Consider the following 12,557-nt stretch of genomic DNA (forward strand, 5'->3'; position numbering starts at 1 on the left):
TACATTTCTTTTAAGGTAGAGCACACATCTTTTCAAAACTTAAAAGGCATTTATCTATACTCTTTCTTGTGACCTGTTTTTATTTTAAGTTACTGGTCTTTTTCTCATTGATTTCATAATGGTGCCTGTTACATTGTAGGTGCTTATTAAATATCTGTTCATCTGAGCTTAGCCCTAGCCCCTTTTCTTATTCTACTGAAGAGACTCATCTCTGTGGCTTTAAAGTACCTCCTTTAACCCCAAGTTATCCCAAATTTGTATCTTCAGCCCAGACCTTTTTTCTAGGTGCCAGACTCATAACTTTATTTACTTAGTTTACATCTCTACTTAGCAGTCTCCAGGGCATCTTAAACCAGTGTCTGAAAGTGGGTTCTTGATGCCCCCTGTCTCCACGTGCCAATTCCTGTCTTAGTCAGTGGGAGTTCTGACCACTTGGTTGCTTTGTTGCAAACGTGGGAGTCATAGTGGACTCCTCCCTTTCCCTCACTGTCCATAGTCAGTCCTGTCATTCTGTCTTCAAAATGCATTTCATACCTTGCCATTTCTCTCCATCTTCACTGTCGCCCCGACTGTGCCACTCAACTGTCATTTTTTTCTTAATGACCTCAATACTTCAGTAGTCTTGCTTCTTCTTACTGTATCTCCGTCCAAACTGTTCTTTATCCAGCAGCTCGCATTATCCTTAAAAAACCAAGTAGGTCTCAAGTCAGTTTCTCGGGGAGTCTCTTCCTGATTTCCCAAAGTTAGGTACACCTATTATATGGTGGCCATTTTCTGGCCAGCACTTATTAAATTACATAGTTATTCATGAGATAACTAGATTGTAAATTATGTAGTTAGGATATAACTAGACTGTAAGCAAGTCCTTGTCTGTTTTTAATCCTGGAACCTCTGTGCCTATTTTAATATATGGTAGTATGTGCTCAGTAAGTTTGTGGGTTGTTTTTGTTTTTTTTGGTCAGTGAACGTTAGTATAAGGTAGAGGTGTAAAGAGTGGTAGCAGAAGAATGGGAGAAATGGTTAATTCTGACTAGATATCCATGGGTAAGTCAGGAATAACATAAAGTTGAGCCTGGTGTTAGATTTTTGCATGAAAGTTCAAGTCGGCATTAGAGAATTATTAAGATTTTTTTTAATGTTAAGGAGAGTATTGTTTATGAGCCTTTAAAAATTATTTTTATATGAGGTATTTCACACTATTTTAAAGAACTTTTCAAAATATTTTTTACTGATAGTAGCTCAATGTACAGTATACAGTATACACAGTAACTCAGTGTACAGTATACAGTAAAATATTCACTTGGGTCAACATCCCACTTTCTTTTCTTTCTTCCCAACTATTATTTTCAACCCAGTAGAACATGTTTGTAGTCTTCAGGGAGCTGCAATGTAGGAGATAAGCACACGCGTGGAATTAAATGACTGGTCAGCGCAGTATGTTAAGTGCTACGGGAGAAATGCTACCCAGAGAGAAGGGATACTGAGACGTGAAATGGTTACATTTGTGGATATCTTCACAATTATGTGAACTGGAGATGGTCCTTGAAAATTGAATGGGGTTTAGCAAGGCTTATGTGGAGAACCGTTAAGTTCCTTTCTGGATGCTCTAACTAGGTATTTGTCGTTGACGTTTGTCGTTGGCATCAAATTTACCTGTTAAGCAAGGGAAATGCCCTAGGGTTCTTCAGGGTAGAGCGCCTGCAAAAAAATGGTGCAGATTCTGTTAATTAGTGCATTATATTCCTGTTATGTCTTCGATGTTAAGTGACTTAGTATATCATATTCTAGAATTTATTTTGTGCTTTAGGGTATTTGGAGTTTAAGGTATTATATACTGTAAGCTTTCTCAGTTGTAGGCATGACTTTACTCTTCTACATTTTTTTTAAAAAAAGTATTCATATATCTTTGTGTACCTTAAGTGTGTTTGGTGAAATGATCATTCTTCTAGGTTTCTAGTTGAACTGGGCAGTCTAAATGACACTTTTGTTTCTAGTTGAGCCTAGATTCTCTCATGGCTTTGATAGTCTTTTAGGAAAAGTTCCATTTTGTTATTTATGATTTTAACAGGAGTATTTAAAGCATATTGCTCCTGAAATACCTCTCTTTGTTGTTGTGTTGTTTGAATAAACTACTTTTGTGTTTTCTTTGTTACTCTGAAGTATGAATCCAAAGATTAGTTTATAATGAATTTTCTGAAGTAATCATTAAAGATTGTGTGTAAGAGACTTTTAATATCAGTTTTCTTAACCGGAATATTTCTGTGGTGCCAGAAACTTTCGAAAGTTTCTGTTATTCAGAGTACTCTGTGATGCATATGAAAAAAATGTATTTTTGTTGTATCTTTGAGAGTTTAATTTGGTGCTTTTTGAAACATAAAATACTAAGTTTTAATTGAAAATACACCTTAAATCCCTCTCCCCCCAGTTTTGTTATACGTTTACATTCTGTACTTTTTTATGAATTGTCAGATGTTTTACAAAATAAATTTGGACAATCCCTGATTTATGGAGATTAATTGCTTTTTAATTAAGAGATGTTTAGCTTCAGTAGACCGTAATTGATAGATTAATTTTCATTGATAGGGTTTTACTTCACTTTTCCCCTGTTGAAGTATTTTGTTGGTTTTTTTTTTAAAAAGTAATATACTGAAACATAAAATTGTTTTGAAATTTAATATTTTATGATACATGTTTCTGTGCCTTATTATATATTTATAACCTGCCTTGAGGCAACCTTTTCATGAATAACTTATTATAAGAAATCATAGTCTACAGTTGAGTCAGAATATAAGTTCAGTTTTTTTGTATATTCTTTGTAGTAAGTCTTGGAGGTTCTTTAACTGAGATCTTCTAAAGCTGTGCAGACATTTTTATACTCCAACAGTACCAGTATTTCTTGTTCTAAAGAAAGTTTTTAAATCTTTAAAGGAAATTTTTTATAGACTTGGACATACTGCTGAAACGTTACACAGCTCTGTAACTTAAGTTTTACAGCTTCAGAAACCATCTTTTTTTCTTGAGATTTTTGTGACCTTGTTTCATTTTTTTAAGCATTTTATTTGTTGGAATATATGGAATAAAGATATCTTTTCAAAGAGATCTTTGCTTTATTTTTTGGTCTTGCATTAGTTATCTCTTTAACATGCTATCCCACAATTTATCAACTTAAAACAACAGAATTTATTATCTCATACTTTTCCTGGGTCACAGATCAGGATCCTTACCTGGATCCTCTCCATCAAGGTTTCTCACCAGTTTCGGTCAAGGTATAACCTGAAGCTGTGGTTTCATCTCAGGGCACAGCTGTGGATGATCCGTTTCCCAGCTCACTCACGTCTTTCTTGGTGGGATTCAGCTCCCCGTGGACTGTTGGACCAAGGGCCTCAGTTCTTCAGTGGCTGTCGGCCGAGGCCGCTCTCAGTTACTTGTCACACAGGCCTCTGCGTACGTAGGGCAGCTCACTACAATTCAGCTGGTCTCCATCAGAGTGAGCCAGAAGAGGGCAAAAGAGAGCGGGCGAGACAGAGCCGGGGTCCTTTCATAACCTCGTCTTGGGATTGATAACTCATCGCTTTTGCCCAAGGCTAGCCAGTAACGTGAGCCACTAGGTCCAGCTCACGCTCGGGGAGGGGATTGCAGGTGGGCACAAACACACTTGATTAATGTTTGCTGGGTACACTTCACGCGCAGAAGTTCCTTCTCCCACCTTCTTTTCTCCTTCCTCCCTCCCCGCCATGTGTGCAGAGAGACACACAAAAGAATGCACATACTCTTATGATGGCTTCACACTTTATACTCCTATACTTCTAACAGCTTCCAGGGGCATCCTGGGTTTCAGACTTCGAGTTAATCTTCTCTGGTCAGGTTTATCAAGAAGTGAGCAGTAAATATTTATTAAATATTTCAGTAAATATTTGTTGATGAAATGAGTACATGTGTGAGGTGGTCATTTTAACTAATTCTACCTGGAGAGTTTTACAAAGGAAGTGACTTTGAGCTGCGTCTTGTCAAAGGACAAGTAAGGAAATGGATTTTGCAGGCAGAGGTAGCAACAAGTATAGTCTCCAGATGTAAAAAAACAGCAGGGTATGTTCTAGAAATGGTGAGAAGTTAGTAAGAATGGGATGAAGGGTCTTTTGAAGAATGGGATATAATGCTGGAGAAGTAGGTTGGGGTAGATTGTTTTCCATGTTAAGGATTTAGGACCTGAGTTAGTAGAGCTCTTTAGCAGGGGAGAAGGACTTTACTAATTAGTGTTCTAGAAAGATAAGCTCTGTCACTTCCAATGAAAAAGGACTAGCAGTGAGAACCTAAAGGCCATCCTAATCATGAAAGATCATGAGACTGAACTAAGACAGTGACAGTAGGTTTGAAGAGAATATTCTAGAAACACAACCTTTTTGAGAATTAGGTATGTTAATGCCTCTTTCTTTTTCTTTTGTAATCCTGTATTTTTTCTGAGAATAAAGATTATATTTACTAATCCCTTATGTAATCCTCCCTTACATATAATATAGAAGGAATATGCCTTTTGATTTTCTTTTCCACTTCTCACTGGCTGGAGTGTAGCCCTGCTGTTAAGCCATTTTGAACTCTGGATAGATACGAGGTTATAGCCTAAGGATAGTGGGATAACAAGGTGGAAGGAGTTTGGATCTCAGGGCTTTGTGGAACAGAACCTCCAGCTCCTTTTTACATGAGAGAGCTAAACTTTATCTGGGTTAAGCCACTATTATTTTGGCTTTCTATTAAAGCCAAACAAAATTCCCAAGTAATATAGGTCATATATAAGATACAGAATTATGTAGGAATTAAAAAGTTACTGAAATGCTAGACAACTAGTTTAGAGGACCTAGTTAACTGGCATAAGGCTTGAATGGGATGTGCTAATTTCGAGGTGGCTTGTATTATTTCCTCTGTTCCTGATTTCCTGTGAGCCCAAGTCTGATTTGCTTTATTCACTGCCCACTGTTCCACGTGCGGCTTCTGCAGTCCGGCTCCCGTTAACATCCCGTGCTCCTTCTGCCCTCTTGTAACTTTCTTACCTTTGACGCAAATTTCCAGCCCTGAGTCTCCGCACTGTCTGCATTCTCTGTATCTGCTGTGAAGCTGGAACAGTTGAAGAGCTGGGTTTATTGATTCTGTGCCTTTCTTTTCTTACATTAATGGAGAATAGTTCTGAATACAGTTGACCCTTGAACAATGCAAAGGTTAGGGGCACTGATCCTCCATACAGTCAAAAATCTGCGTATAATTTGTAGTCGGCCCTCCATACATGCAGTTCCTCCATAACCGTGGACCATGTAACACTGTAGTATTTACTGTGGGAAAAAAATCAGTCTGTGTTTAAGTGGACCCATGCATTTCAAACCGATGTTCAAGGGTCAACTGTATATCATTTCTGTTAGGAGCATGGAAACAAAGACTTTGAGTCTGGCGTATCTCCTGATTCGTAATGTAGTATTTGTGACTCACAGTATTTCTGTTATATTACTGTTTTAAAGTTTTATTTCTAAAGAAAATTTTTTGAGAGAAGTCATTTATGTATCTGACTGTGTGTGCCATATGTTTCTCTACATTTTAGCCTAAAGCACCAAAGGGAAAAAGTGTAGGACAAGAAAAAAAAGTCATCCATCCATATAGTAGAAAAGCGGCTCAAATTACGAGAGAGGCCCACAAACAAGAAAAAAAGGAGAAGTAAGTATCTTCATTGTTTGTGTTATGCATTGGTGAAAAGCCCTTTTATACATTTATTCCTAATCAGTATTCCCTTTCTCTTCCTTTAATAAATGTTTAAGTATGTTCTGTGCACTGAGGTAACACAGTGAACAAGGATTCAGCTCTTAAAGCTTACCTAAAACAGATACATAAATATAAATGGGTTGTGATGCGGGCAGTGAAGAAAAATTTTAAAGGATTATGGGATACAGAGTGGGGGAGAGGTTCTGTTTTACGTAAGACAGTTGTGGAAGGCTTCTCTGAAGACCTTACATTTGAGCAGAGAGCTGAAAGGTGTGAGGCAGTGAGCCATGCAGACGTATATTAGGCAAGTAGGTTAAAGTGCCTGTTAGATGTGGAAGATGAGAGATAGAATGGGCAGTTGGGTGTGCCGGGTCTGGTGCTCAGAGGATAGGTTAGGGATGTAGACACAGGCTTGGGAGCCATCAGCGTGTAGCTGGAACTCGAAGTCGTGAGACTGGATAAGATCACCTACCAATTAAATGAAGAGACGAGAGAGAGAGGGGCGTCAAGGATTGAGTCCAGAGGCCCCTACCATTCAGAAGTTGGAGAAATGAGGAGGCTCTGACACTCAAGCCTGAGAAAGAGGGAAAAAAAGATAGTGTTTCAAAGAGAGAACACTGACCAACCTATGTCATTTGTTGGATTAACGCTGAGAATTGATTTAGTAATTTGATTTAGTAAAATGGAGAGCAAGCACTGTATATATTTTTTTTTCTTGAGTTGTTTTCTTAGTTGTTGCTCTGGAAATTTCAATTCACATCTTAAAATTGAAAACAGCCTAGTTCAGGTTAATGTAAAGTTAATTTCAGTAGTATAGGAAAAACTTGCTCCACTATAGCTCCATGACCCCCTTCTTTGTACTATTATTGTCAGATAAGTTACATCTTTATACACCGTAAGCTTATAATTTCATGATTATCATTTTTATGCAGTTACCATGTTAGGACAAGAAAAGTGTTACAAACGAAAATACATTTATACTGTCTTTTCTATTTATTTACCTATGTAATTACCTTTTTTCATTGGTGCTCCTTATTTTTTCATGTGGATTCAAATGACTATTTACTGTCTTTTCATTTTGGCCAGAAGGACTCCCTTTAGTGTTTCTCGTAAGGCAGGTCTGAAAATAACAAGATTTTCTCATTTTTGTTTATCTGAGAACGTCTTTAATTTTTCTTTCATTTCTGTAGGACTGTGCTTCATTTTGAAGTTCCACTGTGTATAGAATTCTTGGTTCATAGTCTTCCTATTCAACACTTGGAAGTCACCCCTTGGCCTTCTGGCCTCCAGGGATCTGATTAGGAGTCAGCTGTTAATCTTATTGAGGATCCCTTGTATGTGATGAGTCACTTTTCTCCTGATCTTTCAAGATATCCTCCTTGACTGTCAATAGTTTGACAATGATAAGCCTAGGTGTGGATCTCTGAGTTCATCCAACATGAAGTTTGTTAAGCTTCTGAGGCATGTAGGTTAATGTTTTTCATCAAATTGGGAAGTTTGGGGCCATTATTTTTTCAGCTATCCTTTTGGTCCTGTCTCTCCTCTCCTGTGACTCCCATTATGCATATGCTGTATGCTTGGTGGTGCCCCCTTTCTGTTGCTCAGATGGGATAATTTCAACTGACTTGTTCTGACGTTTGCTTGTCTTTGTCCATAGGTCCAACCCTCTGGACTGCCTCAGGAGCAGTTTCTATTGTAGGCTGTTTTTAACCCCTGAGTATGGGCCCTACTTTCCTGTTTCTTCGTGGGTCTCCTAATTTTTTGTACTTTTTTGTTCAAAACTGGACATTTTAAGCAGTTTGACAATCTTGTTAATCAGACATGCCCTACCCCCAGCCTCAGTCAGGTTTGCTGTTGTTGTGTTGTTGCTCTTTGCTTTGTGACTTTCCTGGGCTAGTTTTGTAAAGCCTTTTTGTTGTGTGTGGCCTTTGCAGTTTCTGCTGAGTTAGTGGTCACCTAATGTTTGGACAGGGATTTCTTTAATTGCCTTTAACTAATGAGTCAGCCTCTATTGAGGGGCTATGTTAGTCTGTTGGATATGCTTTCAGTGTTCCAGTAGGCAGTTTATAGACTTCATTTCTCATTTGCACAGAGCCTCAGGGTTACCCAGAGGTGAGAGAGGAGGACTTTGTCAGATCTTTCTTTGGTACGAACACAGTGCTGAATGTACACATGGCATTCTAGATTCCCAGGAGTATGTTGGAGCTAGCTTTTCAAAGCCCTCTATGGGCCTTCCACTCCTTAATTTTTCCTTTAAAATTTTTTTGGTCAGCCTTTTGTTAGCCCCCAACTGGTAATATCACTCAGGCAGCTGCTGTGTTAGACAACTGCTGCTGAGATTGTTTCTGAGAAGCAACCTGGGGATACGGCTGCTTCCACAGCGTTAGCTCTGAGGGAGGTGAAATAAAGTACTTCTGAGATTGGAGGTGTTCAGTCTGCTGCTGGTTCGGTCAGATGGTGGCAGTTCTCAGGATGGAGCTTTTGGGGAATTCCAAACCCAGTCTGTTCTAGTGGCTGCTAGGAGGATGGCTTTTTACAACGACCATAAGTTGCTAGTCTATTGGTTTTCAAGTCTACTGCAGAGCTGGGAAGAGGGGGATGGGATTAAAACACCACAGAGCTTACTCTTACTGAGATTGGGTCATTTTTCTTGAGTAAATGGGCCTTGGATTGTTGTAAGTCTTTGGTTAATTTTTATACTTCTGAAAAGGTTGATTTTGACAAGTTTTATCAGTGTTCTCTTGCTTTTATGGAGGAGTAGATTTTTTTCAGTTCTTATTCTGCCGTTCTGAAAGTTGGCCTATATTCTTTTTTTTTCTTTTTTTTTTTTTTTTTAATATTTATTTATTTATTTATGGCTGTGTTGGGTCTTCGTTTCTGCGCGAGGGCTTTCTCTAGTTGTGGCAAGTGGGGACCACTCTTCATCGCAGTGCGTGGGCCTCTCACTATCCCGGCCTCTCTTGTTGCGGAGCACAGGCTCCAGACGCGCAGGCTCAGTAGTTGTGGCTCACGGGCCCAGTTGCTCCGCGGCATGTGGGATCTTCCCAGACCAGGGCTCGAACCCGTGTGCCCTGCATTGGCAGGCAGATTCTCAACCACTGCGCCACCAGGGAAGCCCTGGCCTATATTCTTGATGTGAAGAATTCATAGGAAAATTTTCTTCTTAGGAAAATTAAATATGTGTGTGCTGCCCCTTCTCTGCTCCCCTTCCTATCCCTTAGCCACCCTTCTCTGATCAGCGTCCCGCACTGTAATCTGCCTATTTTCCCTCCATCTGTGGGCTCTGACAGTCCCCAGGAACTGCTATGGGGTCAAATAAAAAAAATTCCTTAAAATGAAGTTATGAAATCAAAATTGAAATCATCATTTAGATTATTTTAGAGTAGCCTTAGCACTTTTTTGGGGGGGTGGGGTTTGGAATATAAAGAGTACATCTTCATTTTATTTTATTTTTATTTATTTATTTATTGGCGTAAAATTGCTTTACAATGTTGTGTTAGTTTCTGCTGTACAATGAAGTGAATCAGCTATATGTATGTTTATATCCCCTCCCTCTTGGACCTCCCTCCTCCCCTTCCACCAACATCTAGGTCATCACAGAGCACCGAGCTGAGCTCCCTGTGCTATACAGCAGGTTCCACTAGCTATCTGTTTTACACATGGTAGTGTATTTACGGCAAACCTAACCTCCCAGTTCGTCCCACCCTCCCCTTCCCCCACTGTGTCCACATGTCCGTTCTCTACGTCTCTGTCTCTATTCTTGCCCTACAGATAGGTTCACCTGTACCATTTTTCTAGATTCCACACATATGCGTTAATGTATGATATTTCTTTTTCTCTTTCTGGCTTACTTCACTCTCTGTGACAGACTCTGGGTCCATCCATATCTCTACAAATGACCCAATTTCGTTCCTGTTTATGGCTGAGTAATATTCCATTGTATATATGTACCACATATTCTTTATCCATTCATGTATCATTGGACATTTAGGTTGTTTCCATGTCCTGGCTATTGTAATTAGTGCTGCAGTGAACATTGGGGTACATGTGTCCTTTTGAATTATGGTTTTCTCAGGGTATGTTCCCAGTAGTGGGATTGCCTGGTCATATGGTAGTTCTATTTTTAGTTTTTTTTTTTTCACACACACACACTGTATTTTATTTTTACAAGAGATAAATAGACTGACACCAAGCATTGTACATGGATGACCACAACAAAAGCAACAATGATTGCAATTACCAAACATGAAACACACTCATACTATGTCATAATATTGACATTCAGTCCAGTAATCCTCCACTGTAACAGCTCCTTTACTTTGCAGTGAAAATTGATTTGTATATTCTTTGCCTCTGAGTCCTTGTGGGATTTTTTTTTTTTTAATTCAGACAGAAAGTCACAAAAATTATACTCATCCTCATCAGTTCACTTAGTCCCATGTAATTAATTTTTTTTTTCATCTTGATCTTTTGTTAGCACTTTTATGAGTTCATCAGTTTTTCATTAGAGTTCTGAAAATGCTTATTCATTCAGTTCAGCAGTACATTCAGTTACCAGAAACCTGTACTTGTCAGAGTCTTCTCCATGAATTTCTTAAAGATGAAACCCTTTTATAGGAACATATTTGCAAAAGCATCAGAGTACACCCAGAACTGTCTGTAAATGACAAAAGACTTAAAAATGACCACAGTTAAAGATTTGATGAAAGTTCATAATAATGCAGTTGACAAGAAAATTAGTTATTTCTGAGATATACATTTTAAAGTAATAACTAGGATTATTACTTATAACATTATACCAGAACATATAAGATTTTTAGAAATTTCATGTAATGTCTGAAACATTTATATTAACATATTTCCATACATATTTCCATACACATACAAATATAAGATTTTTAGAAATTTCATGTAATGTCTGAAACATTTATATTAACATATTTCCATACAAATAACCCAATGAAAGTTTAGTATTAGTTGTTTTGTTTGTTTTTTTATACTGCAGGTTCTTATTAGGCATCAATTTTATACACATCAGTGTATACATGTCAATCCCAATCGCCCAATTCAGCACACCACCATCCCCACCCCACTGCAGTTTTCCCCCCTTGGTGTCCATATGTCCATTCTCTACATCTGTGTCTCAACTTCTGCCCTGCAAACTGGCTCATCTGTACCATTTTTCTAGGTTCCACATACATGCATTAATGTACGATATTTGTTTTTCTCTTTCTGACTTACTTCACTCTGCATGACAGTCTCTAGATCCATCCACTTCTCAACAAATGACTCAGTTTCGTTCCTTTTTATGGCTGAGTAATATTCCATTGTATATATGTACCACATCTTCTTTATCCATTCGTCTGTCGATGGGCATTTAGGTTGCTTCCTTGACCTGGCTATTGTAAATAGTGCTGCAATGAACATTCGGGTGCATGTGTCTTTTTGAATTACGGTTTTCTCTGGGTATATGCCCAGTAGTGGGATTGCTGGGTCATATGGTAATTCTATTTTTAGTTTTTTAAGGAACCTCCATATTGTTCTCCATAGTGGCTGTATCAATTTACATTCCCACCAACAGTGCAAGAGGGTTCCCTTTTCTCCACACCCTCTCCAGCATTTGTTGTTTGTAGATTTTCTGATGATGCCCATTCTAACAGGAGTGAGGTGATACCTCATTGTAGTTTTGATTTGCATTTCTCTAATAATTAGTGATGTTGAGCATCTTTTCATGTGCTTCGTGGCCATCTGTATGTCTTCTTTGGAGAAATGTCTATTTAGGTCTTCTGCCCATTTTTGGATTGGGGTGTTTGTTTCTTTAATATTGAGCTGAATGAGCTGTTTATATATTTTGGAGATTAATCCTTTGTCCATTGATTCGTTTGCAAATATTTTCTCCCATTCTGAGGGTTGTCTTTTCGTCTTGTTTATGGTTTCCTTTGTTGTGCAAAAGCTTTGAAGTTTCATTAGGTTCCATTTGTTTATTTTTGTTTTTATTTCCATTACTCTAGGAGGTGGATCAAAAAAGATCTTGCTGTGATTTATGTCAAAGAGTGTTCTTCCTATGTTTTCCTCTAAGAGTTTTATAGTGTCCAGTCTTATATTTAGGTCTCTAATCCATTTTGAGTTTATTTTTGTGTATGGTGTTAGGGAGTATTCTAATTTCATTCTTTTACATGTAGTTGTCCAGTTTTCCCAGCACCACTTATTGAAGAGACTGTCTTTTCTCCATTGTGTATCTTTGCCTCCTTTGTCATAGATTAGTTGACCATAGGTGCGTGGGTTAATCTCTGGGCTTTCTATCTTGTTCCATTGATCTATGTTTCTGTTTTGGTGCCAGTACCATATTGTCTTGATTACTGTAGCTTTGTAGTATAGTCTGAAGTCAGGGAGTCTGATTCCTCCAGCTCCATTTTTTTCCCTCAAGACTGCTTTGGCTATTCGGGGTCTTTTGTGTCTCCACACAAATTTTAAGATGATTTGTTCTAGCTCCATAAAAAATGCCATTGGTAATTTGATAGGGATTGCATTGAATCTGTAGATTGCTTTGGGTAGTATAGTCATTTTCACAATGTTGATTCTTCCAATCCAAGAACATGGTATATCTCTCCACCTGTTGGTATCATCTTTACTTTCTTTCATCAGTGTCTTATAGTTTTCTGCATACAGGTCTTTTGTCTCCCTAGGTAGGTTTATTCCTAGGTATTTTATTCTTTTTGTTGCAGTGGTAAATGGGAGTGTTTCCATAATTTCTCTTTCAGATTTTTCATCATTAGTGTATAGGAATGCAAGAGATTTCTGTGCATTAATTTTGT

The 12,557-nt window shown here is 38.2% G+C and overlaps 1 protein-coding gene across 1 annotated transcript in view; it reads left to right on the forward strand.

The window, feature by feature from the left end:
* The window catches only part of TMA16 (translation machinery associated 16 homolog), a 45,648-nt gene that overhangs the window by 4,118 nt on the left and 28,973 nt on the right, over window positions 1–12,557 (forward strand). Inside the window, exon 2 of the mRNA XM_082391803.1 lies at window positions 5,585–5,697. Coding sequence (XP_082247929.1) covers window positions 5,585–5,697 — 113 coding nt within the window. The remainder of the gene's footprint in view (window positions 1–5,584; window positions 5,698–12,557) is intronic.

Source organism: Balaenoptera borealis (genome assembly GCF_965194805.1).
Source record: "Balaenoptera borealis genome assembly, chromosome: 4".
NCBI classification, from domain to species: Eukaryota; Metazoa; Chordata; class Mammalia; order Artiodactyla; family Balaenopteridae; genus Balaenoptera; species Balaenoptera borealis.